Consider the following 26902-nt stretch of genomic DNA (forward strand, 5'->3'; position numbering starts at 1 on the left):
CAGGAATGCGCGGCGCAGGAGGCGAGCCGGGGGACATGTAAGGGCACATCCCTGGAGCTGCCGCCCAGCGCGCAGGCAGAGCCCAGCGGAGCGGGAGGGCGCGGGCGAGCGCGCAGCGGGGCTCGGGCGGGAAAGCGGCGGGGCGGCGGGGCGGCGGGGCGCGGCGGGGCGCGGCGGGGCGCGGAGGGGCGCGGAGGGGCGGCGGGAGCGGGCGCGGAGGGGCGCGGAGGGGCGCAGGCGGCAGCGCGCGCGGGCAGCCGGCCCGGCGCCGGGACCGGCGCGGCCGAGCGGGACCCCGGGGCGCCCATGACGGCGGCGGCGGCGGCGGCGGTGCTCCGGGAGGGCGTGCTGGAGAAGCGCAGCGGCGGGCTGCTGCAGCTGTGGAAGCGGAAGCGCTGCGTGCTCACCGAGCGCGGGCTGCAGCTCTTCGAGGCCAAGGGCACGGGCGGCCGGCCCAAGGAGCTCAGCTTCGCGCGCATCAAGGCCGTGGAGTGCGTGGAGAGCACCGGCCGCCACATCTACTTCACGCTGGTGACCGAGGGCGGCGGCGAGATCGACTTCCGCTGCCCGCTCGAGGACCCGGGCTGGAACGCCCAGATCACCCTGGGCCTGGTCAAGTTCAAGAACCAGCAGGCCATCCAGACGGTGCGCGCCAGGCAGAGCCTCGGGCCCGGGACCCTTGTGTCCTGAGCCCGCTTCCCGGCCGCGCGCCCGCGCCGCACCCTCCCCCACGTGGCGCCCAGAGGTCAAGGCAGGTAAGCCCCTGGGACTGAGCCCCCTTCTCTCCTCTGTCCTTTCTCTTCGCCCCACGGAGAAAGCGAGGGACTCCCCCCCCAGCGTTCCCCGTCAAAGCCCAGCCCCCCCAGGGCCGACAAGGAGTAGGAGCCCCGGAGCCTGAGCAGCACCCGGAGGGTCCTGGGTGCCCCAGGGGGTGGGGAGGAAGATGGAAGGGCCGGGCCCTGCAGGCTGGATCTGCCCTGGCACAGGTGGAGGGGGGCTGGCCTGAACACGCCCTTGAGGCTTTCCAGCAGCACCCCTCCCCGCATGGCTTTCAGGGCGCTGGCCAGGCCAGGGGTGTGATGAACTGACGTTTCCCCCTCCCTGTGCTACAAACAGTCTTCAGGAAAGAGTTTGAGTGTGGAATTGGGACAGAAAGGTCATCCCCTTCACTTAGCAGAGTCACCAGGGGTTGGGAACAGGACCGAGCTCCCAGGGGAGGCCTCAGGGAGAGGCCAAGGAGCCCGGGGCCAGGCCTCCAGCACCCGATCTTGACAGCGGGCATTGGATCCCGGGGCTGAGCTGCTGGCAGACCAGAAGTACTGGGGAGGGGGCAGGCCGCTGATGCCAAAGGGGAGTGGGCCTGTCTACCCGCCCCTGAGCGCCAGCCAGTGCTCAGCTGGGCCACAGCAGAAGCCGGAGAAGGAGGTGGGCAACTGGGACAGGGTGGGTGGACGGGTGCAGGATGGGGTCATGGTTTGTTATTTGTGATGTCTTAATCCTCCTTGAGCAGTAGGGCAGGGGGTGAGGGGCGGATCTGTGGTCAGGAAGACCCAGGGGAGGGACCAGGAATAGAACCTAGAAGCCCTGGCTCCCAGCCCCGTGCCCTCTTCCCCAGATGCCACTCCCTCCCTGTGGGAACTAGGAACCAGGCCGAGGAAGGATTTGTACCACTCGGGTTTTCATTTCTCTGGTGGAAACGCCTCTCCCCCTGACCCTCACCTCCCCCTCCCACACTACCTCGCCCTCCAGCCCCACGGCTTCTCCACCTTACCAAGTAGTCCCAGCGAGCCTGGGAGCCGCGTCTGGCACCATACAGGCCCTGGACCCTCCTGTTGACCGGACTGAGGGTTAGCTGAGAGGCTGGGAGAAGACAGATCTGCTGAACCGAGAACTGGTCCATATTGATCCCTCAGGCCTCAAGGGGACTAGGAGAAAGCAGGTTCCTCCACTGGTCACAGTGTGTTGGACAAACGTGATTTTCTCCCTTTCTCCTGAGGTGGCGAAGGTTGGGAGGCTCTGGGGTCAAACAGCTTATACTTCCTACGCCAGGGTCTGCCCCTGCCCTAACTGCTGTTCTTTCCTGCCAGCTTTCCGGGCCCTGTTGGCTCTCAGGGGCATGACTGTGCTGCATATGCCAAGGCAGGAGCCAGGGTCGTGTGGAGGAGGCGATGGAGCTGAAGGAATGGACGGGGCCTGGGGAGGAGACCAGAAGGCCACATGGGGCTGAGGATGAAGATTCAGCCCCTGGATGCTCTGACTCTCGGGACATTCCCAGCTCAGTGCTTTGTAGCCACAGGCCTGACTTCTATCCCGCGGTGGAGAGCCGGCATCCGAGCATCTCCTCCCCAGCCCCCCCGTCGTCTGTCCTGCAGACTGCTGTGAGTCCCCAGCTTGGTGGCGTGCCTGGAGGGGGACACTGCCTTGTGGGGGGCTCAGCTGGTGCCTCGGGACTCGGGAGGCCAGCCTGCGACCCAGAGTTGGAACCACCTTGGCATCGCTTCTGGACTCACCTTGGTGGGGGGAGCTGACGGGCCCCGAGGCCCACACGTGGAGGTTCTCCTGCTGCTTGGGTCCTTCTGGGACCCCCACCCACCCAGGCCTTCTCTTTGCACAGTTCTTCCCCTACCTCCTGCCCCTCTTCCCCCCACTGTGGTGCTAGGCCTGGAGGTGGTGGGGGTAGGGTGGGGGTCTGGCCATTATCATTTCATGCCTATCCCAAAATGAAGATGCCCTACAAAGGGCAGTGACTACACTGCTGAGTGGAATTCTTTGCCGACAGAGGCCCGGTGCTCGGAACATCCCTCTCCTACCCCTGCTTTTGCACTCCACAGCTCATTCTGAAATCTCCAGCCTGGGTAGAGGGAGACGTCGCAACCCCAGGAGGCATGGCCTCAGGGGTCCTGGGAAGGAGGGGTATCATATCGGCCGACTCGGCCTGCGTAGATGCTGCTTCTCCAGAAGGCCATGCCACCCCTGCCATCCTGGGAGGTGGCTCAGTGTTCTGGGCAGAGCTTGTCTCCCTGTCATTTATATACTCAGGCTTTCTACATTTGTGCGGTAAGGATTCCTTGCCGGGTAGTTTAGGAGGGATAATCTCAGCCCAGGAGAACCCGAAGTAACCGAGAAATAGCTGCCTGAGTTACACAGGGACTGAGTCGGGCAGGCGTCTCTTTAAGGAGCTCTGTGCTTCCAGCCTCTTTGTTCCCCCATCACGGTTCTGCTGCTGTTCCGCCAAAACCGTCTTATCCTTTGTCCCCTACCTCAGTCCTCAGAAGCATCTTGCTCATCTACCCGGATTGCATCTCGCAGTTGAAAAAGAACTTACAAATCTTACAAATTACAAGCGGATTGTTACAAACAGCTCCCTCGTTACCTCATTAGGCTTTATATCCGTCTCATGAGTAGCTTAATCCCGGCGTGGCGAGGAAGCGTCCTCTTCCGTGCCAACCCTGAGCAGTGCCGAGGAAGATCCGGGCTCCCTTGGTCTGCTGTGATCAACGGGGGCGTCTGCCCTGGCTGGGGCGGGGGGGGGGGTGCCCAGGCATGCGTGGGGTGCGGGCAGATGGTCTCTGCTACCCCTTCCTTGGTGGAGCCACGAGAATGGGAAGGTTGGCTTCTCCGTCCAACACGCTGGCCTCTAAGATAGAATCCTTGCTCTTCCAACCAAGCCCAAAGGTGACCAGCGGCGGGGATTCCAGCATGAAAGAAGGAAAGATGCAGCCAGGCCCTCGGAGGTGGGAGAGTGGGAGCCGATGGGACTGAGATGCAAGGCAACCCAAACTCATCCTGAAGGCCTCTCACGGGCCAGGCACTGTGCTTGGCACTGGTGACGCTGGGATGAGGGACAGTCTGCCCCCAGGAGCCCAGAGTCCGGCGCAGAGACAAAATGCCAGCTGGTGCCTGCGGAGCTGGCATGAGCAACCAGCGGAACGGCAGGCTCTGCCCTCTGTGCCCAGCTCTGGGTTGGCCTCAGTGGATCATCCTGGGAGCTTGGCCTCAGGGCAGTGGGGGCACAGCCACGCGGGGTGTCAAGGGTAGGGGCCACACGGAGCCGAGGACAGGGAGGAGGAAGCTGACTAGGGTGCCCCCTGCTTTTCGGGAACGCAGCCCTGTCGGTTCCAACTATGCTTTGGTTCCTGCCCAAACCCAGCTTCAGGTTCTCCTTTTGCTAGGAGCGTCCCAGGCCCTGCGAGGGGTGTGCTGCAGCCGGAACCCTCAGCACAGAGCCTAGAAGGCCGTAGGCCCCGGTATACAGTATAGAGGTGGTGGCTGCTGCTGTGCGGAGAGCCCCGGAGCTTCCCGAAGGCACCAAGAACTCAGCACAGAGATGGGGGTGGGGGGTGTCACGTGCTGAATTTAGTTTTTTTTTTTTTTTTTTAAGATTTTATTTATTTGAGAGAGGGAGAGAGAGAGGAGAGAAAACATGAGCAGGGGTAGGGGTGGGAGGTGGGAGGTGGGAGGAGAAGGAGAAGCAGGCTCCCCCCTGAGCAGGGAGCCTGATGCAGGGGCCGGATCCCAGGACCTGGATTGACCTGAGCCGAAGGTAGATGCTTAACCGACTGAGCACCCAGGGGCCCCAGAATTTAGTTTTTTAAAGATGATGTGACCTCTGGGGCGTCTCTGTCTCTGCTGGGGAGGGAGACACCCTGCTTCATGGGTTTAGGGGTGTCTTCACTGCTCTGGCAACTCTGAATTCTAAAAATGGAGCATAGCCCTCACCCTAGGAATGCTTGGCTGGACCACAGGGTGGGGTCAAAGCCTCTTTGGGGGCACAAACGCCCTGACGGTGCCAGCAGACATGCATGAGATGGAAAAGCTGCTCCGCTGGGCCCGAGGACGCCATCCGGCCAGGGAGGGGCTGCCCTGGGAGCCCTGGCCTCACCCCCCCCCCTCCCCCCGACGTGTGAGTCACAGACGGGAAAATGAGAAAGGGCAAGTCCCTGCTGGGCCCGTGGGGCTGCGGGTGGGGAGGCAGGAGAGAAGGGATGGGCTTGCTCAGGTCAGGGTGAGCTGAGGCCGGGGCTGAGGCTTGGCAAGAGTGAGCCCGTGGCAGCGGTGAGGGAAGGTGGTGCGAGGAGCCGGAGGGGATCCGCAGGCAGCGCTGCTGGGAGGCTGTGAGGACAGGCCTGCAGGGCTTAGGGTGCGCGGCTCTGCCAGCCAGCCCTTCCCGGAGTCTGGGGACACGTGGGGGCCGTGGGCAGTTGTCCCACAGGCCCAGGACCGGTCTCTGGTGGCCGTGGGCCCACGGCCTGTTCTGTCCAGAAAGCAACTCCTTATCCTGCTTCCACATTCTAGGGGCTGCCGCAGGGCAGCAGAGCGAGCCCAGGCTCCTCGGTGGTGCCCTCGCCGCAGCCGGGCTCTGCTGCTCCTCCCGGCCCGGCCCGCACGCGGGTCCCGCAGGCAGCCGCCCCCATTCCCGGCTGGCAAAGGCTGCCCCCCACTCCCCGGCCTTTGCACCTCCCTCCTCCCGCACATTTTTGTGTCATTGGCTCACCACCTCGGAGGAGCCTCCCCTGCTCTGCCTCCAGCCGGGCTGACGATCTGCTGTCTCCTCCGCGTGGCCATAGCTCGCCCATTAGTCACCCTGCCTGGCAGTTGCTGGCGTGCTTGTCTGCCTGTCGGCCGACGGGCAGCACCCGTCGGGCGTATGTTCCTGCGGCCTCGGGGTCTGCTACCCACAGGCTCCCGGTCATGCAGAGGGTACGCCGCGCCCGCTCTGCGCCAGCCGATCCCAGAACTGTGCAACCATTGCATCGTGCAATGCTTCCGCCTGAAGTAGGTGCTACAGCTCCCATGAAGAAACTGAGGCCCAGAGACGTTCGGCGATTTGTTCCGAGTCCCAGAGCAGCTGTTGGGTGGTGCAGCCTGGGGGACCCTAGCCTGTGCTCTCAACCCAACACCAGAGGATTCACTCTCACCAGAGGAGTGAATGACTGACTGAACCCACAGTTCGCCGGGACAAAGTTGACCAGGAGCTGGGAGAAAGGGTTAGGTCCAGAGGTCCACAGGGAAGGCTCACACCCAGCCAGGGCAACCAAGGACCCTCCTGGTGTAAGCACGGAAAGCTCCGTGTCCCAAGAAACCCCTCAGTCCTGGGCAACCTGGGCTGGTGGCTCACCCTCCGCCCCGGCCTAGGGACAGGAAGCGCTGCCTCTCCCACCTGCTTAGCTCAGCAGCCAGCTCTGCCCACGGCTCTTGGCCCCAACGGAGGGCCCACGGGAGAGGCCAAGGCCAGAGCGGCAGCACAATGGCCCCGGGGCACTGCCAGCCCGGCCTCGGGAGGCGTCTGCTGTTCCTGGAGGCGACCGCAGGCTGCCAGGAGGAAGGACAGCCCGGCGTCCGCAGGGGCTCCTCAGTCACCTCTGCTTCTGCTGGACCCCGGCCACGATGCAATTCAACTGAGCCTGGCCCTTTGCTGAGCACCTGTTTCTGCTGCACAGGTACAGAAGCCCGCGCTATCTCCCAAGGTAATGGAGGCAGAGAGGGTGGCAAGGAGGGGAGGGGAGGGGACCATCAGGTGGGGACAGGGCTGTGAGGTGGGCCGGGGATGCAGGTGGTCTTTGGAACGGAGGATGGGCTTCCATCAGACAGAAGCAGGGAAGCAAGGCCTGCCAGGGGCAGCAACTACCTGTGCCAAGGTGCCCGGCAGGAGGATGGGGGCTGGCACGGGAGGCACAGTCGGTTTGCACACAACCCGAGGGCTGAGCACAGAGCAGGTGGGCCGACCCGGAGCCTGCCGCCTGGCCAGGGTCCGCCTTCATCCGTCGGCAGCGGGAACCCATCCCAAGGCTTCTGAGCTTAACGCATCCGCACCCCTTCGTTTTTATTTCAAAAACCTGTTCCTGGGATCCCTGGGTGGCGCAGCGGTTTGGCGCCTGCCTTTGGCCCAGGGCGCGATCCTGGAGACCGAGGATCGAATCCCACGTCGGGCTCCCGGTGCACGGAGCCTGCTTCTCCCTCTGCCTGTGTCTCTGCCTCTCTCTCTCTGTGACTATCATAAATAAATAAAAATTTATAAAAAAAAAACAAAAAAAACAAACCTGTTCCTTGAAGAAAAATGTGAGAGGACAGCTCATTGTGAGGAAGAAAACAAAGGTCACCGTTCACGTTCCCATCTGGCAGAGATGATCTTTGTTGACTCTTTGGTGTGTTTCCCTCTATGTTTCTTTCTACACGAGTAGATACGCGACGTGTAATCATTATATATGATGTGAAAGGCGATTATTTTTCACACATGGGGTCGTACTATGTGTGGTTCATTATATCCCAGCTTTTTTTTTGTACTTATAATATATTGTGTTATGAAGCCATGACATTAAATAAGCATTTTCATGCCTGTAGGTTATTGTTATATTTAGTGTTATTTATTTGACAAACGAGTCTCTTATTGTTGCACACCATGTTCTTTGCAATTTTTTAAAGATTTTATTTATTTATTCATGAGAGAGGCAAGACACAGGCAGAGGGAGAAGCAGGCTCCCTGTGGAGCCCGATGTGGGACTCGATCCCGGGACCCTGGGGTCATGACCTGAGCCAAAGGCAGATGCTCAACCACTGAGCCACCCGGGTGTCCCTGCATTTTTTTTTTTCCTGTTACATACAAGGTGGTAATAAATGTTTGCATATCTAAATCTCTGTGTCTCTGGTTGTTTTCTTCCTTCCTTCCTTCCTTCCTTCCTTCCTTCCTTCTTCCTTCCTTCCTTCCTTCCTTCCTTCCTTCTTCTTCTTCTTCTTCTTCTTCTTCTTCTTCTTCTTCTTCTTCTTCTTCTTCTTCTTCTTCTTCTTCTTCTTTCCTTCCTTCCTTCCTTCCTTCCTCTTTCCTTCCTTCCTTCTTTTCCTTCCTTCCTTCCTTCATTCCTTCCTTCCTTCCTTCCTTCCCTTCCTTCCTTCCTTCCTTCCTTCCTTCCTTCCTTCCTTCCTTCCTTCCTTCCTTCCTTCCTTCCTTCCTTCCTTCCTTCCTTCCTTCCCTTCCTTGTTTTCCTTCCTTCCTTCCTTCCCTCCTTCCTTCCTTCCTTCCTTCCTTCCTCTTTCCTTCCTTCCTTCCTTCCTTCCTTCCTTCCTTCCTTCCTTCCTTCCTTCCTTCCTTCCTTCCTTCCTTTCCTTCCTTCCTTCCTTCCTTCCTTCCTTCCTTCCTTCCTTCCTTCCTTCCTTCTTACTATTTTGAAGTCAAATTAGCTTTCTTAGAGTGGAATGGCTGGGCCCATCCTGGAGAGCAGGGGAGGTGGGGTGAGCCCTGGGTTTGAGAAGGGGTGTCAGTGGTGGTCTTGGGGAAGGGAGACCCTGGGAGCAGGGAAATCAGTTAGGAAGTCCCAAGGCCCCAAGAGCCATGGTGGAAATGGGACAGGAAGGTGGGAGCCAATGAGGAGACAGTGACTGGTTAGTCAGTGCCCACGTGGGGCCCGAGCCTCCTGCCATCCGCGTGGAGGCCCTCAGGTAGCAGTGAAAGCCCCGCCCTCCTCACAGACCTGAGTGAGGCCCTGCTGGGTCTCTGGTTGGCAGTGCTAGTTGGCTCCTCACCAAAATGGGAATGATAATAGCCTACTTCCTGGGATCACGGCGAGAACTAATTGAGGGAACGCTGTAAGGTAGATAAGGCACCTGGATGCTGCACAGTAGCGTGGTCCCACGGTGGCCTGATTGCTGCGCTGCGCTAAGCCTGTGATGAGCCCCCGGCCTACGTGCACCCCCGGCGAGAAAGCTGTAAATGAACGACTTAAACCGCCAAGGCTCGCCCGAGCTCTCACGGGTCCCAATAACCAGCCTTCCGGGCGTGGCCTAAACGGGCCCAGGCTGACATCCCTCCGGGAGAAGTGGCCACCTTCGGAGCCGGGAGAGTGACACTCAGAGAAGTGGACAGCGGCTCGGTGTAGACTCAGGCCTCCCAACTCTGAGCCCCGAGACGCGGTCGTGACATCCCGGTGCCTCTCGCCATTGGGACCTCCCGGTGCGTGAGGATGGAGACAGCAGGCCACGCTCCACCGAGGTCCCTTTGTCCTGACTGGGCTGTGCCCTCATGATCTCCGCCGGCACCGCTCCCCGGGCTCCACTCCAGTGGCTCGGAGCCCTCCATCCAGAGGAGCCCCTTCCCCGCCAGGAGAGCAGAGCAAGCGGCACAAGGGGGCTGAGCCGGCGGAGCAGGGCGCAGAGCTGGGCCCGGCAGCCCCGGGGAGCCCCCGGCTGAGCCGCCCCCCGCCAGGGAGGTGAGCTCTGTGCTCCATGCTCACGGACGCAGCAGTGGAAGCGAAGAGGAGCCACAGCGGCTCTTCATTACACTTGACTGGGGCGGGCAGGGCTGCGGTCTGGAGCTTTCGGCTCTTTGTGCAAAGGGAGACGTCAGGCTCTGTGCTTCCACCACTTCCCAAACACGCGCCAGTGGCGTCTCTCCCAGTCTGGGGGTCCACCGCGCAGGGCCAGCCCGGAATAGCCTGTCCTCCCGCAGGACAGGACAGACCCCTCTCCGGGCAAGGTCTCTGGAGCCCACCCCCCACCGTCTCCACCCTTCAGTCCCGGAATGTTTATCATCACCCTCTGTGTTTGTCTCCAGCGCTCTGGCTCTCAAGGAACCTTCAGGTACCATCCTGTTTTCTCACAACAGGAAGAGCTTGGAATATTTCCTGATAGATAAGATGGTAAATCTGAGGCCCGGGGAAGGAAAGCATCCTCTGCGTGGCTGAGCCATGGTCCCCGAGTGAATACCCAGTCTGGGGTTCGATAGACTAATGCTCCTACCCAGTCCTTGTCTGGCAGGCTGGGGCACGCATGCATCCGGGCCACTTAGGAGTTTAGGCAGGGGACCTTCTCTCAGGCCTTTCTCCTTGGCCTCTGCTGGGTACCTGGGGGCTCCTCTCGGCTAGCCTACAAGTCCTCTTTGCTGTCAGCACCCATGGCTGGGCTGAGACACCTTCAATATAAAAGGTCTCATGATAAGATCAGGGACGCCTGGGAGCATATAGGGGAACTTGGGTCCATCTTGCTTTGCCCAGTGCCTCCCGGGTTCCCAGCTTCACAGCCACGAGGGCCACCTGCACAGTCTGGTGACGGGTGTACCCCACCTCAGCAGCCAGTCCCTTGTTCCTTTGCTCAGCTGCTTCTGAGCCTGGGCACGGCCTGGCTGCTTGACGCAGCCCCTCGGGTTCACTATCTTCCTATCCTGGAACGTGCAGGAGGGCAGGGCCCTGTATTTCCTTCCCATGCTCACTACTGGATCCTTACGCCGGCGGCTGGCATATAGCAGGTGCTCAGTAAAGACCGTGGAAAGAGCAAATGTGACGTTGTGTGTGAGTGGTTATGTGTGTGTGGCTGTGTGCATGTCTGCGCCAACTGTCCGGGGCTTCCTGCCTCTTGGGGCAATCTCCCGGCACATGTCAAATAAACAGAGCCTGCAAGATGTTAGGCAGGTGTGTAGTCAGGTGGGCTGCATGGGGGGGACCCCTCCCCTTGAGAGCAGGTGTGTAGTCAGGTGGGCTGCACGGAGGGGACCTCTAAGTGGCTGTCAGTGGCAATGCTGGTAGTCTGGGCCGAGGGGACGGCACTCTGGGTCCCCATTCAGACGGGCCAATATCTGGCTCTGGAGACTTGGGCAAGTGGCAGGCCTCGTGCTCCTCACTGGTAAAACAAAGGAGTCGAAGTAGGTCAGTAGGTTCCACATCAAGCAGATGGTCAGAGCCTTCGGGGCGCTTGTTGAAAGCACAGAACCCTGGCCCTACCTGCAACCCTCTCGAGCTGGAGCCCGGGAATCAGCGTTTCCAGTAAGCCCCTCCCCCCACCCATCGTGATTCTGAGGTTTCCAGGCCAAGGGAATGATGCTCAATGGCTATGACAGCCAATCAAGAGCTCAGAGCTGCTGTCCTGGCCTCTGGTGTTTGAGGCCCGGGATCCTAGTCAGGGGTTACTGAGCAGAGCCTGCTGCATGGTGTTACACACACACACACACACACACACACACACACATATGCTGCGAGCTCCCACATACCCACGGAGCCTCAGGTGCTGCAGTCCTGGGGAGTGCCGTCTGGCAGCAAGGGCACTCTTATTTCTCCATTTCCTGTATCTCGGGGTTTTACTTTCCCCGATCCCCCCCTTATCAGAATAGTCCTGGAGAAGGAGCCCACATGGGCAGCTGGCCTCTGGCCGCACTCTTACCGCGCCTGGCTCTCAGTTTGCAGAAATGTGGCATGGAAACAATGATCCTCCCTCCATCCAGGAATACTATGGGAACGAGTGAGGTCAAGAAGACAACACAAGCGAGTGTGCAGTGCAGTGTGAATGCCTGGACTATTTGCAGGTAGCGTCTGTTGATTCCCTGAGGCGAGCCCTCCCCTGGCAGCCCTGCTCTGGTCTTTCCAAGCCAGCTCCACACTCCTCTTGAGTCTCTGTTCCTGCCTCGACCTCCCTGGTCCCTGCTGTGCCTTTGAGACCCAGTTTGGGGGTCCTGGAAAGGCCCCAGCGGTCTCCGCCTCCTGGTGTATTTGTACGAACCCCTCCCCTTGAGAGCAGATTGGCCTCGTGACTAGGATGAGATGGGGGGTCCTTCTGTGATTAGGCTCCATAAGGCTGTGCTCTCCATCTGGCTCATTCAGACCCTCGCCCTCGCTCACTCGCCGAAGCAAACTGCCATGTCGGGGAGGCTCCCGTGCCAGGAACCGAGGGTGGCCTCTGGCCCGAAGCCCAAAAGACACTGAATCCCACCAACAACCGTGTGAGGCTAGAAGCAGGTTCCTCCCCCGCCAAGCCTTCCCCTGGGACCCCGCTCCTGGCTGACATCCTGACTTCTGACAGGGGCCCAGCCAGGCATTTCTGGATTCCTGACCCGCAGAAACTATGAGATGATAAACGTGTGTTGTTTTACGCCACTTCGTTTGTGCTAATTTGTTGCGTAGCAATGGATAAATAATACAGACGTCTCCTTCGTCTCCTTCGGGATGGCTTCCCCTGATTCTCTTCATGCCCCCGTCAGGGCCGGGGCCCCTCCCCTGCTCGCGTTCATCAGAGCCCGGCACGCACTCTTTCTGGCATGACATTGGTCTACTTATCTCCTTCTCGGGGTAGGGACCACGTTCCTTTTCCCCCCGGGGCCAGGCCCTGCGCCTGGCACACAGCAAGACTGCAATTAATGTTTGCCGAGTGATTGAGATTCTAGAATCTCTCTCCGTCCTTACCTCCCCGCCTTTCCCCAGATTTGATGGTTTGCTTTTTTCAGAAAGGGGGGGTCAGGTCACCCCAAGATTCCTGAGCTCTGGGCTGTGGAAGGGTGCTGGGTGAGCACAGAGAAGATGCTCAGGGCTCAGCCCAGTGGTTTGGGAGACCTCATGAGTCACCAGAAAGCTGAGAGCAGGGGGTAGGGAAGAGTGGGGGATCTCCTGGGGCAGTGCACCATCTCCAGCTGGCCTGCTGGGCACAGGACATCTACCTTCCTATCCTGGGATTATTCTAGAGTGTTTCTAGGCTGGAATGATGATGTCCTCGGCCAACTGAAAGTGCTATGTTCTAGGAAGATGTTCTAGGAAGATGATCTCCTAGAAAAAGAAATTACCCAAATGCAATATATAAAAAAAGAACTACTCTGCAAGGAGCCAGGCCAGGCACATGCTCCCCTCGTCCCACCAGGCCAGGGGAGCACAACCAGCAGCTCCCTGCTAGAATAATCTCCTGGGTGGCTTGAACCCACAGAAATGTGTTCTTTCACAGCTCTGGAGGCCACGAGTCCAAAGTCAGCGTTGGGCTGATACCAGGCCATTCTCCCCCCAGGGCGGGGGGCTCCGGGTGAGAGCTGGGTCCCTGCCCCTTCTGGCTTCTGTGGCGCCGGGTGTTGTTGGCTTGTGGCGGCGTCCCTCCACGCCCTGCTCCCGTGGTCACACTGCCCTCTGCTCCTCTGTCTGCAATCTCCGTGTGCCTCCGTCTCATGAAGACCCTTGTCATGACACCCGCAGCCCGCCTGGGTAGTCCTGCATCATCTCCCCACCTTAAGATCCTTGCTGTAACGGCATTTCCAACATCTTTGCCGCATAAGACAAAACTCACAGGTTCCAGGGATTAGAATTAGCACGTTTTTGAGGGCCATTATCAAGCTGACCCTGGAGGCTGTGCCCAAGAGAGAAACTGAGGCATAGAGTGGCCCCCTTCCCCTCCCCCACATCATATTCTCCTCTAAAAGTTGAAGGCTGGAGTCCGAACTTCCGGACCCGCTTCTCTGCCGCTAACTCCTGTCTCCAAATGAGGGGAGGCCCAGGAGGGACAGGGCCAGCTCTGCCTTGGTCATCCCGGTATGGGGAGTCCAGCCCTGTCTTCTCCTGGACCCCTTGGCTCCTCTTTCCTGGCCCTCCCCTCCGCTGGCGCCTGCGTGGGAGGCCCTGGCTGCATGACAGGGCAGTCTGGCTTCCGAGGGGAGACTCTTCCTTTTCTCTCCTGAGAGCAGCATCTTTCCCCAGCCCCTGCCCGGTAGCCCCCTGCGGGGGAGGCTGTAAATCCCCCACCCAGCCACATGGGGAAACAGCTGGGTCCCAGGCACATCCTGTGGACTTAACCCTTTCCACTCCCTGGGCCCGAGCTTGGGTTCCTGCGTGTCACACTGGCAGATGGCCCCGGTCCTGTTTATTGCAGGGCTTCAAGCCGCCCATCCTGCCGGGAGCCGGGAAGGGGCAGGGTCTGGGCTGCCCCCCGGGGCTGGCCGGTGACGACCACGGAAGGGGGTTGCCCGGAGCACATGAGCCTCCTCTGTGGTCATCACCAGCATCCAAAAGGCCTTTGTTCAGGACTGAACTGCACAGGGCTCTGGGATGAACCAGGATCAGCTGGAAATACCCATATTGGCCGCAGGGCGAGGCTGCTGGAATCTGTTTACTTAGCTTTCTCCTCACCAGACTGCATGTGTCTAGGGAGTAGGGACTTTGTTTATCTTCAGCTGATAATAAATTCTGATAAATGGCCTGAATAATGCTGAAAGTTTCCAGCTGTCCAAAATTATTCTCTCTCTCTCTCTCTCCCTCTCTCTCTGTCTCTCCTGGCACTGGATTCATTTGGGAAAGTTACAATGGTTCGAAGGGTTCGAAGGGTGTGAAATGTTTTGTAAAGTTAGGAAATCACACACCTCAGGGATAAGTATTATTAGAGTCTCAGAGGAGCTGGAAGCACACACCCTTATCGCAGGAGGGTGGGGAGGCCATCCATCAGCAAGTTCGAGGTGGTAATAATCTCTCTGCTGTGTGTGGCGGTAATAAAATTTCATGGGGCTTTCATAAATACATCTTATTTAATCTTTCCCACTGCTCTGAGCAGAGATGATCCTTCTCACTCTGGGTTTAAAAAAAAATGAGAATGCAGAGACTTCCAGTAATTTGTTCAAGATCACACAGTGATTGTGCAATGCTGGGGCTGGGGTCGGAACCCAGAGCTGCAGGGCTGAGAACCGGCCAGCGCGGAGCAAGGAGATGCTGTAGGCACCAGGGGAAAAGCAGAAAGCAGGGCCAGCAGGAGAAGCAGCAAACCCAAACTGGAATATGATGCCTGGGATAAAGGTTGGGTGGTCTTGGATCCCTACCCTGGATGACTTAGGGTGGTGGCTGGGCAATAATTGCAGTTTGTTGAATGCTAGATGTGGGCCAGTACTCTGCTAGGTACTGGCAGAGTATGAATTATGAATAATTCATGTAATAAGGCAGCAAAGGAGCAAGGATGGGATGCAAGCTGTGAGAACAGAAGATGGGAATTGAGGTTTTTCAGGAGGAGGAAGGGGCCTGGGGCAGAGGCATCGAGATTAACCATATGCTTGCCCGCTCAGAATAGATCGCGGCACACGTGTAGACCACCGGGGCTGCGAGGGGGCATCAAAACCCAGCACTCCAGAAGTGGGCTGGGGTGTCAGCCTGGACACTCTGGCCCCTCCCCGATGGGCTCTGACTGGACCCGCCCCCAACTCTCAACAGAAAGACAATAGTCCCAGAGAGCCACCTCCTCGGGGACAGGACAGGCGGGTGCCAGCCTGCCCAGCAGGACAAGGAACCCTTGTGCCGGCCTCCATTCCAGATCCTGCTCCACCCTGCCTGGCCCTGGAGGGTGGTCGGAAGTTTAGATCCTGGGGTGGGAGGAGGCCCGGAGCTGACACCAAGAACCAGCGCTGGGGCCGGGGTCACCTGGAGGTCTCAGGGAGCAGAGTGGGGCTGGGTAGCAAGCTCCGGGTTTCCAGACTGGCTCCCCAGGGCAGCTTCTGGTGGAGCTTGAGGAGGTGGGAGCTTTACCCGAGGCCACCCGGGGAGTTAGACCCAAGCGGGAGCCCCCGGGTTCCTGCCCGTGGGGAGTGGGTAGGAGGGGAGGTGTGCGGAGTTGATCCAGGGGGTCCAGGCTGCCTGAGGGGGGGCTCCCCTGCGGCCCCCCAGGCCGCCTCTCCCCGGCCCCTGCCCCCCAGCCCCCAGGCCCTGGGAGCGCGGGCCAAGCCTGCCGCCGTCCAGGGAGGGAGGCCCAGGGTCCGCCGCGGCCCAGATCTGCTCAGCTTCTCCTTGAAATTCCACACACCCTGCGCGTTTGGCAGGAGCCCGGAATGCGCTTCATCTGAACAATTTGTCTTTCATGGCGCGTTTGCATCAATCACCCCATTGTTTCCTTTCCCTTTCCAGGACCACTGGGGCTGCAGAGGGCTCCGTGCGCACTCGGGGAGCAGGGGACACGCGGGGGCCAGGGCACCCCCAGTCTGCACCCCCCCACAGCCCGCAGCCCCTCCCCGTCCCAGGGTGGCCCCCCGCGCTCACCGCTCCCCATCCAGTTCCCAGGCCTCTGGGGGCAGCAGGGGAGACACAGGATGGGAGGCAAGAGGGCGCAACACCGGGGCTCAGGCACTTCATGAAAGGAGGGGTGCTGTTGTGAGAAAATGGGACAGTCTGCGGGTTCAGGGCTAGGCTGCAGCCCCCCGGCTGCCCTGACACCCGGGTGGCCACAGGCGACTCAGCTTTGGGGCTCGGGACCTCATCTAGGGAACGAGAGGCCTGGCCCGGAGAACAGGGTGCAGGGGGCCCTGGGTGTGGACGCCCGACCCATGGGGTCTGAACCATGCCTCTGCCACGCGTGGCCACGCCAGCCGTGAACTGGTGACCGTGATACGGTCGGTCGTCTCCCCCGGTGGATTCCGTGCCTGCAAATCGGCCTGTTAGGACGCGTGCTGGCAGCCCCGTGGTCACCCGCAGACGGGCCCGGTGGGGGGCGGCCCGGCCCCGGTGGCGGTGGCCCTGGGCGTGCTCCTGGCCTCCCTGCACTGCTGGTCGGTGACTGCGCGGCTTGAAAGGGCCCAAGCGCGGGGCGCGGGGCTGCCGGGGTTCCTGTGCGCCAGGAGGCCGCGATACATCCTGTTTTTTTCTTTTTTAAAAAATGTTCAGGGGGATCCCTGGGTGGCGCAGCGGTTTAGCGCCTGCCTTTGGCCCAGGGCAGGATCCTGGAGACCCGGGATCGAATCCCACGTTGGACTCCCGGTGCATGGAGCCTGCTTCTCCCTCTGCCTGTGTCTCTGCCTCTCTCTCTCTCTCTCTGTGTGTGACTATCATAAAAAAAAAAAAAAAAAAAAAAATGTTCAGGGATCCCTGGGTGGCGCAGCGGTTTGGCGCCTGCCTTTGGCCCAGGGCACGATCCTGGAGACCTGGGATCGAATCCCACGTCAGGCTCCCTGCATGGAGCCTGCTTCTCCCTCTGCCTGTGTCTCTGCCTATCTCTCTCTCTCCGTGTGACTATCATGAATAAATAAATTTAAAAAAAAGAAAAAAATTAAAAAAAATGAAAAAATGTTCAGTTCTTTCAATGTGTCTGGAATATGAGAACAGCGTTTCAATATGTAAATATGCAGCCCCATTCCAAAGTCCAGTTTAGATTATCTGGATTTTTTTCTTTGCTTTTCTCTAACAATGACAACTAAGACCCTTCTAACCACACACACACACATGTATTTTTAAAGAGTTTATTTCTTACTTGAGAGAGCGTGCACGGGCACAGAGGGAGAAGCAGACCCCCCGCCAAGCAGGGAGCCCGATGCGGGGCTCCATCCCAGGACCCCAGGGTCGTGACCTGAGCCTTAGGCAGACACTTAACCCACTGAGCCCCCAGGCGCCCCTGCTGCGATGTGTCTCAGAGAAAATACATGTGTTAGAAAAGCTTTGTGCAGGTTGAGTTACGGTGCTGCTGGGCATGACTTCAACGCTAATGAATCAACCGTATATATTCATAAAGTGGCTTTTTTTTTCATAAAGTGGCTTTTTAAAAAAAAGATTTTATTGATTTATTCAGGAGAGACACACAGAGACAAGGACAGACACAGGCAGAGGGAGAAGTAGGTTCCATGCAGGGAGCCTGAGGAGGGGCTCGATCCCGGGACCCCGGGGTCACGACCTGAACTAAAGGCAGACCCTAAACCCAGACGCACCTCCCTTTATAACTTGCGTGCACCTGCGGCCCCCGCCCGCCCCACTGCACCTGCCCCCACCTCCTGCTGCAGACTGATAGTTTGGCTGGGTATCTATAGCATTCTAATTAGCAACTGTTTTCCCTTAGAATTTTGAAGGCATTTTTTCTATTGTCTCCTAGTTTCCAGTATTGCTACTGAGAGATGCACAGCCATTCAACTTCTCAGTCTTTTGTATGTGACCCACTTTTTCTCCCTGGGAGCCTGAAATATCTTTTGTCCCCTCTGCCTTAGGTCCCCGTCGTAACGGCGCTGGGTGCTTGGCGAGCCCCGACCCTTCCGTTCTGGGAGGTGTACGTTTCATTTCTCTGATAACCATCTCCTTCTAAATTCTCTGATCTCTCTTTCTGGAGCTACAAATAGTAAAACATTTGACGTCCTGGGTGATCCTTTCATTTTCTTATCCTTCCGGGTCTATTTCCCATACTTTTGGGAAGATTTCTTCAACTGTCTCCCCCAGCCCTTCTAGTGAATGAATGTTAGATCGTTGCTATCGTATTTCTAACTTCCAAGAGTTTTAAAACATTTTCTGAATGTCTCTTTTCCTCTTTATACAGCACCGTGTTCTTATTTCATGGACAAAATAACTTCTCCCTCTCTCTACAAACCACAGTTTCTTGACGCTTTGTTCTGTTCCTTGCATTGGGTGCTTTTTCCACATAGCTTTTGATCTGCTTCTTTGAGTTCTCTTTCAACTTAGACATTTTCCTTAAATATCTGGTGATTCTGGGGCACCTGGGTGGCTCAGTTGGTTAAGCGTCTGACTCTTGGTTTGAGCTCAGGACGCGATCATGGGTCCCTGGGATCAAGCCCCACATCGGGCTCCATGCTCAGTGGGGAGTCTGCTGGAGGATTCTTGCTCTCTTTCTGAAATAAATAAATAAATTTTGTTAAAAAAATTTTTTATTTATAAAAAATCCCCTGGTGATCCAGGGGAGCCCGGGTGGCTCAGCAGTTTAGTGCCGCCTTCAGCCCAGGGCCTGATCCTGGAGACCCAGGATCGAGTCCCACATCGGGCTCCCTGCATGGAGCCTGCTTCTCCCTCTGCCTCTCTCTCTCTCTCTCTCTCTCTGTGTGTGTGTCTCATGAATAAATAAATAAAATCTTTAAAAATAAAATAAAAATAAAATAAAATAAAAAACCCGCTATCCTTAAATGTCCATTTGTATATATACATTTAAGACACCCAAGAGCTGACAGGAAGCTCTGTGTATGGGTGGGGCTGGTTTCTCACGGCTCTGACTCCAGGGCGATCAAGCGGCAGCATGGTGGCCTCATGGCAGGTCTCTCCAACGTCAACGCCTTCTCTTGGGAGGGTTAGTTTCCCTGGATCAGAATCTTCAAGTCTCCAGCCAGGGTGGGCCTAGTAGGAGCTTTCGCCTCCGGAGCAGAAGTAGGAGGGGGTGAGTGGATCTTACACTTCCATGTGTCACCTTCCCTTAACCCCCTTGTTTTTAGTGTGAAGGCCCTGTCCCCAGCTGTGCCTGCTGTCCCCGAATCCCAGAGCGCTCTGGTCCAGGGTCCCTGGAGAGAACACCTCTCTTTTACCACGAAGGCCTGAACCCTAGTATTTTGGTGTTTGCACTGAAACCATCCCACCAAGAATTCCCACTCGCGGAACACCGTTGGTGGAGAGAGCTTCTAGGATGTTGGTACAGTTGATTACCCCTCCTCTCCCCGGACTCCGTCTTCTCTGGACTCCCCTGCTGAACCTGTTCTACCCACATCTCTTTTCCATCCGCTCCTCCGGATTCCTTTCTCTGCCTCCCCATCACATGTCCATTCCTCTTGGGGCTTCAACCTCAGCTTTGGGCTCCTGCCTTTCCCTCCTTCCTCTTCCCTGCTGTCTCCCCATGCTGCTGCCCGGCTCATCCATGCCCGTGGCTTGAACTACTGCGGGGGACTGGTAGTCTGGTAGACTCCGCCTTTCCAGCTATCATCTCCCTTCGAGCTCTTTTCTTTTTTCTTTTTTTTCTTTTTTAAGATTTTACTTACTTATTTGAGAGCACAAGCAGGGGAGGAGGGGCAGAGGAGAGGGAGAAGCGGGCTCCGCACCAAGCAGGGAGCCCCACAGGGGGTCATAACCCGAGCCAGAGGCAGACACCTACCTGACTGAGCTCCCCAGGCTCCCCTCCCCTTGAGCTCAATGCCCGATTATCCAACCCACAGGCTCCTGGCTGTTACCACTTGTCTGTTTACTGAGGATCTCCAGTCCTCCTCCAGAATGGAGCTCATCATCTTCCTCCCAAACTAGTTCCTTCTCTGACATATTTCCATTTTCAGTTGAAGGCACCGTGCTCATCCCGTTGACTAAGCCAGAAAATCCATCGGGATTCTTCTCCTTTTCTACCGCCACCGCCGCTGCCCCTCCGCCCAACACACATCTGCTCAGCCAGCGTTGAAGATTCTTCTTCGATTGCCTTTTGGACCTCCTCTGCTCCATGCTATTGCTGCTGCCTTCATTCAGATCCTCTGCAGCAGTCGCCTCTTATTATTATTATTATTATTATTATTTGGTTATATTTGTATGTTATTTATATTATCAGTTTTTATTATATTTATTATTATCATCACTCCCTCTGAGCTGGGTCCCCCGGGCCTCCAGTTCTTCCATTGTCTAATCTAGCTTTTATACTGCAGTCTTTTGTGAACTTTCTACAGTTCACACCTGATCATGCTACGCGGCTTTATTACCCTTTAATGGACCTCAGTTAAAGGCGTGAAGTCCGGGCTCCCTGGCACCTAACATGCAGATCAGGTTTTGTGACTCGTCACCATCCCACATCCACTCCCAGCTTCATCTCCTCCTGCTGTGCCCAGCCCGAGTCTTTCGCACCCTGGCAAGAGCAACCTGCCCGTGGTTACCCGCACTCCACACCTCTGGCGGCCGCGGCATGCCTTGGGGCATGATGCCCTTCTGCCTGGATTCCTGATAAACTCCTGGACTTCCTCCAAAAGGTAGCTCAGGGGTTGCCCTCTTGTGAAGCTTCCTTTGAGTCCCTTCTTTTTGTTTAATTATTATTTTTAAATTTAAGTGGTCTCCATGCTGGGCCCATGCAGGGCTTGAACTCATGACCTTGAGATGGAGACCTGAGCTGAGACAGGGAGTCAGCCCCTCCACCCACTGGGCCGCTCAGGCGCCCTGGCGTCCCTTCTGAGGGAATTCATCACACCTTGTCGGGACCCTAACAGAATACGCACGTGGTCGTGTGTACAGCAGACGTTTGAGGAGCTTTTGAACGTATTCACGTGGACACCAATGCAGGAGACGAACGGCATGTGTTTTAGTTGGAATCACGAAGGACCCGCGTGGACGAGGTAGCGGGAGGATGACGGGGGTCTAGCGAGAGAGCAGCTCACCCCAGGCTGACGGCACAGGGAGGTAGAGGCGCTGGTGAGTGTGAACACCGCTGTGTCACGGGCTGCAAAATACGTTGGCCCCCGGCCCCCACAAGGCATCCTGAGAACCTCAAGTGCCTTAAATAGCAGAAACAGTCGTAGGAATATTCCTCATCCTACTATATCTTTATTCTTTGCCTACAGACGAACCAAGAAATGGTCCGTTCAGTCCTTGGTCCACACTGCTCTCTGCTGTTGGCCGCCTTGTCCTGCAGCCCCATTTGCTGGGCTCCACGGCGCCAGAGAGGTGCCACCCCCCCTCCCCCGCCCTCCCCGGCCCCGGCCCCCAAGGAGAAGCCCTCAGACCTCGCAGTCAGCTGCACACACGCCTGGCTCAGCCAGTCCCCTCCCGTGAGGTCCCCGAACAGGTTTTCAGAGGGCCGCGGCTCCCTGGATTGATGTGTGTGAAGGCTACGACTTTTCTTTTTTAGGATTTTATTTATGCATTTGAGAGAGCGAGCAGGAGCACAAGCCGGGGCGGGGGGAGGCAGGGAGAAGCAGCCCCCCGAGCAGGAAGGCCGATGTGCCAGGGCAGCTCAGGCCCCGGCATCTGCAGCCCAGGCCCCTCCCCACGGGCCTGAGCCGAGGCAGCCAACGACTTCCCACATGTCCTTTAAGGACCCCATGGATTTCAAAAGCCTTCAAGAAAGTTCGAACCCTTCCCAGAAAGTAAAGAACCACGTAAGGGCTGAGATACTCCAGGGAACTCCTAGACCAGAGGGAGACAGGCCTGCCCTAGCCCTGAGCCCTGAGCCCCGAGCCCCGTATTGGGCTTCCAGGCACCGCACTGAACCCCTGCCGCCCGGCTGCATGGGTGGCCCTGCGAGCTCCCTGCTGCCCTGGGCCCCGCTTACCAAGTGGGGCACGGAAGAGCCCGGAAAGTTCTGCCTGTGATGGGGACGCGCTGGGACAGGACCTCTTCTGATTGTCCTCCGGGGTGGGGGCGGGGGGGGGAGAGGCAAATGGAAAGGGATTCACACCTGAGGTTTGCACAAACAATCTCATATATGGAGTTGGCAGGGGCCACAGAGAGGCCGCACACACGCTCGCTCCGGGGCGCGCTCTCTCTCTCTCTCTCTCTCTCTCTCTCTCTCTGTCTCCCCCCCACCCCCCCTCTGGTGGCGAGGAGGAGAACTTCATCTCCAGCTCCTAAGAACCAGAATTTCATGCTGGAGGATGCCCGTTTCCTCACACAAAACCACACAGAGGACAGAAATAAAAATCACAGGTGCACAACCTGTTTGATGCACTTTCTTTTTTAATATATTTTATTTATTCATGAGAGACACACAGAGAGAAAGGCAGAGACACAGGCGGAGGGAGAAGCAGGCTCCCTGCGGGGAGCCCAACCTGGGACTCGATCCTGGGACCCTGGGGTCACGCCATGGACCGAAGGCAGACGCTCCACCCCCGAGCCCCCCAGGCGCCCCTGTTTCGCACACTTTCTTATGAAAATTTCCCTCGCATGTCATTTTAGGGATATTTTATTAAACCACAAAACCACAAAGTCCGCTGTGGCCAATCCTGCCTTTAATAACTTGGATATTGTGACCGATTCCTGTCACTGGCTATCATTTGACAAAATTAAAAATCGTATTTCATTTTTTCTTGATCATTTTTTAAACTGTATTTTATAGATAAAATAAGTGAATCAGGAAAATAGCAATAATAATCTACTAAAAACATGAAATGATGATCTCCAAATTTGGGGCGTTTAAGACCCCTTTACACTCTTTATTGAGAACCCTAAATACTTTTTGCTTAAGTAGGTCATAGCCGTCAATATTTACCTTATTAGACGGGCGCCTGAGTGGCTCAGTCGGTAAAGTGTCTGCCTTGGGCTCAGGTCATGATCCCGGGTCCTGGGATCGAGCCCCAAGTGGGGCTCCCTGCTCAGCAGAGAGTCTACTTCTCTTCTGACTGCTGCTCCCCCTGCTCGTGCTCTTTGGCTCTCCCTCTCTCAAATAAGTTAAATCTTTAAAAAAGATATTTACCTTACTAGAAATTAAAACAGGAAGTTTTAAAATACTGATTAAAAAATAATAAAAAAAATAAAATAAAATACTGATCAATCCATTTAATAATCATAACAATATCCCACCTCACATGTTAATAGAAATAAAATATTTCAATAAATCCTATAAACAAAAATAATGTAAATGAAATGAATGGTCATTATCTGTTTTAAACAAAACATCTTATAATAAAATTACAAAATAAAAATACCTAAGAAGAGTGACTTATTCTACGTTTTTATAAATCCTTTCCACATTTGGCTTAATAGAGACAGTGGCGTTCTCATACCTGCTTCTGCAGTCCATCTGTTATAATGTTTTGGTTGAAGTACATGAAAACATCCACATTTACAAAGACATGTGGTTAGGAAAGAGAGCAGTATTTCAACAGCCTTTTCAGAGAACTGTGCATAGTCTTCTATATTAAAACTCACCAGGGGGAACACCTGGGTAGCTCAGTGGTTGAGCATCTGCCTTTGGCTCAGGGCCTGATCCCAGGGTCTGAGGATCGAGTCCCACATCGGGCTCCCTGCAGGGAGCCTGCTTCTCCCTCTGCCTGTGTCTCTGCCTCTCTCTCGGTGACTCTCATGAATAAATAAAATACACACAAAAAATTAAAAAACAAACAAAAAAAACTCACCAGGGGCGCCAGGGCGGAGCAGTCGGTTGAGCGGCTGACTCTTAGTTTCAGCTCTGGTCGTGATCTTGGGCTTGTGGCCTCTGCGTCTTGGGATGGAGCCCCAAGACAGGCTCTGTGCTCAGCGCCCCACCAGCTTCAGCTTGTCTCTCTCTCTCTCCCTCTGCTCCCCTGCACTGTGCTCTCTCTCTAAAATATATGAATGAATCTTAAAAAAAAAAAAAATCAACAACTCACCAAGAGGTTTTTTTTTTTTAAAGGTTAGCTACCATATAGAATCTGAAAGCACCTAATAGTGTTCATAGTCTGTTACATTGAAATCCAATGTTTCATGTAGCACCTTTTAAAGATTTGTATTTATTTATTTGAGGGAGAGACAGTGTATCCGAGTGGGAGGAAGGGCAGAGGGAGAAAATCTTCCAGCAGAGCCCCATCCACGCTCAGTCCCAGGACCCTGAGGTCATGACCTGAGCTGGAACCAAGAGTCCGACACCCCACCGACGGAGCCCCCCAGGCGCCCTCGTGTACTGAACGGATCTTTTGCCCACGTGTGGTTTTATAGCCCTCTGCGTTGGGCATTTGGAAAATATTGGAACTCTGGCTCATGCGGATCTTCCCAACGTGGACACACTTATATGTGGTACAATGATTTTTAAAGGTCGCATTCTTTCGTATCAGCACCGATCTCATCCGAAAAGTCTGCATATTTGGGAAGCTCTCGAGTCCACAAAGGCAGATATACATTTTGCCAGATTTGAACTTGCCCTTGAAAGTTTGAATTTTATAACTAACAACAAATAGCTGTTTTCTCTGCAGCGACAGTCTCATTTCTTTGGTTTTTGAGAAAATTATCCACCAATGCGCAGGTCCAACTAACTGTAGTTTTTCACTTAGCTGTTCTATCGAGTAAAGGTGACACACCGTGACAAAAGCAGCCGGAAGTGCTGCATTGCATCCCACTTTGGTGTACGGCTGATGAGCACGATGTACACTAACCATATTGGGTAGGACACAAGGAGCACCTCCTCCTGTTTCATCATAAGTCAATAGAGCTGGCCTTTCCCCGTGAGCGGACGGCGGGAAGCACACAGTGACCACTAGCGGCGCTAGTTTGGTGCCACTGCCTGATTCCTGTTTTGGCATCAGCAGCTCTTGCCACCATTGTCTTTGCACCATTGGTGCAAATGCCAACGTGATGAAAAAGGAAAAGTGACGTGGAGCCAAGAGTCAGCAGACCGCCCTGGAGAAGCACAGCCGCGGACAAGCACCGGGTGGCAGTGATGGGGGAGGGATGGTCTGTCTTGTAAGGCCCGACCTCACCTCCACCTCCTGCTTGGTCTGGGAGGATGAGTGTCACCCCAACCCCGGGGGTCCCAACCTCTGCTCCAGGGCCTTCCACTTGGGTGCACAGTACTGTTTCCCCTGCTGGACGGCACCGAGCAAGTTCAGGGCGGGGCTGTGGGTTATGAAGCCTCCTGTAGGTGAGACCTCGGACGAGGAGAGAGGGGACGGGTGCAGTTGTGAGCTGGCCTCTGGCTGGGAGTCGGCAAGGGGGAGGACACAAAGGAGGGCATGGCCTTCCTTGCACAGGCAGAAGCTCCACAGCTCCCCCGACCCCTCTGTGCCCCAGTGTGAAAAGGGGTGGGGGGCACCCACGGAAGCTCTGCCCTCAGAAGGAGATTCCCTCAGCCTTGGGGTTTTGGGGAGCCTGACTCGGGTCTTTTTTTTTTTTAAGGTTGTATTTATTTATTTGAGAAAGGGCACAAGAGCAAGCATGAGTGGGGGGAGAGGGCGAAGCAGACCGCCCGCTGAGTAGGGAGCCAGGTGCAGGGATGCAGGACTCCACCCCGAGATCAGGACCTGAGCGGGAGGTGAACACTTAATGGACTGAACCCTGGCGGGCACTTAGGGGAACTTCACGGACCCTCTGATGGGAAAGCCCCCTCCACATCAATTCCTCCCCAGGATTCCTGAGACACAGCTGTGGCCTGGGGGGCAGGTGTGAGGGAGGGTGAGGAACGGGGGCTGGAGTCTGCAGACCGGGGTTTGGAGCAAACGGGAGGGGAGGAGGACCCGGCAGGGCCCTAGGTGTCCGCCAGGTGTCCCGGCGGGGCCCTTTGTGGGCGCCTCTGCCCCTGACGTCCTGGCCCAGCCTGGACCAGGGGTGAGGAGGTGGTCATAGTCCCGGGTGACCTCTGGGAGGCTAAGTTTACCGTCAACAAAGGCACAGCTGTCCCGCTGTTGTTTCTATGTCTGTGTGAGCACATTGTTGGAGGGGACAGCAGGTCATCACCTGTGTCAAGGTCAGTGAGTGGATGCGGCTGCTTCTCCCAGGGGAGGGAGCCCAGACCGCTGGGTGCCAAGAACTCGAACGAGGAGGCTTCCCAGAAGCTCTTGCCCTGCTCCCTTAGCTACGAGCACTCCAATGTCACTTCAGAATCCCGGGGAACAAGGAAGGACTCTCCGAGCCCTGGGGGCCAATTTCCTGCACTGTCTTTGGTCAGAAGGCTCCTCTGTGTGTGTGTGTGTGTGTGTGTGTTTTAAGATTTTATTTATTTATTCATGAGACACCCAGAGAGAGAGGCAGAGATGCAGGCAGAGGGAGAGGCAGGCTCCCTGCGGGGAGCCCGACGTGGGACTTGATCCTGGGACCCCAGGGTCATGTCCTGAGCCCAAGGCAGATGCCTGACCTCCCATCTTTGGGGCCCCCCAGGCATCTCTCCCCTTCACTGAGCACTTATTGAGCACCTACTATGTGCCAGCTGCTGTGCCGGGCGCTGAGGATACAAAAATGAATAAGATATGGTGTCAACATTCAAGTTTGTCCAGAATGTGACTTGAACTTCGTGGGTTAAATGCAGGGAAAGAGCGACGCATGGAGGCTGTGGAGCCTGGACGAGTGCTCCTAACGTGGTCTGGGGTGGTCAGGGCAGGCTTCCTGGAGGAGCCAGTGTGCTGCTGAGACCCGGAGGAGGGTAGGTGCAGTGGGCCTGGGGTGGAGTGAGAGAGAAAGGCCTTCCCAGAAGCCTCTGCAGCTCCCTGTGGCCAGAGCTAAGGGGGTGTGGAAGCCAGGGAAGCTTCCAGAGTGAGATCCCAAAAGGCATGTAACTTGATCCCGGACTTTGCTTTTCATCCTGAGGGCGGTGATGGGGGACACAGGGAAGTGAGGGGACTGAGGAAGGTGGTTCAGGCGGCAGGGGCATCCTGGAGGGGCTGCAGCCAAGCCAGCCACACGCAGTGGCCCAAAGGCAGCGGCAGGTCGGGGACCCCGAGTGGGGAGCCACCGATCTCCACGCGCGTGGTCACGCGGAGTGGGGAGGACAGGAGTGGTGCATGCCCCGGGGACTTGGGGTTGGCTCGGGTGGTGGCTGTGCCATTTTCTGTGATGTGAAGAACAGACGGAGGCGCTGAGGTGGG

The 26902-nt window shown here is 56.6% G+C and overlaps 1 protein-coding gene across 1 annotated transcript; it reads left to right on the forward strand.

The window, feature by feature from the left end:
* Nucleotides 1–233: 233 nt before the first annotated feature.
* Nucleotides 234–2752, forward strand: PHLDA3 (pleckstrin homology like domain family A member 3). Its single transcript, XM_025458563.3, has 2 exons — nucleotides 234–755; nucleotides 2088–2752. The coding sequence occupies exon 1, from the start codon at nucleotides 307–309 to the stop codon at nucleotides 688–690; it is 384 nt and encodes a 127-aa protein (XP_025314348.1). The 5' UTR covers nucleotides 234–306; the 3' UTR covers nucleotides 691–755; nucleotides 2088–2752.
* The last annotated feature ends 24150 nt before the right edge of the window (nucleotides 2753–26902 follow it).

This window comes from Canis lupus, chromosome 7 (assembly GCF_003254725.2).
Source record: "Canis lupus dingo isolate Sandy chromosome 7, ASM325472v2, whole genome shotgun sequence".
In the NCBI taxonomy this organism is placed as follows: Eukaryota; Metazoa; Chordata; class Mammalia; order Carnivora; family Canidae; genus Canis; species Canis lupus.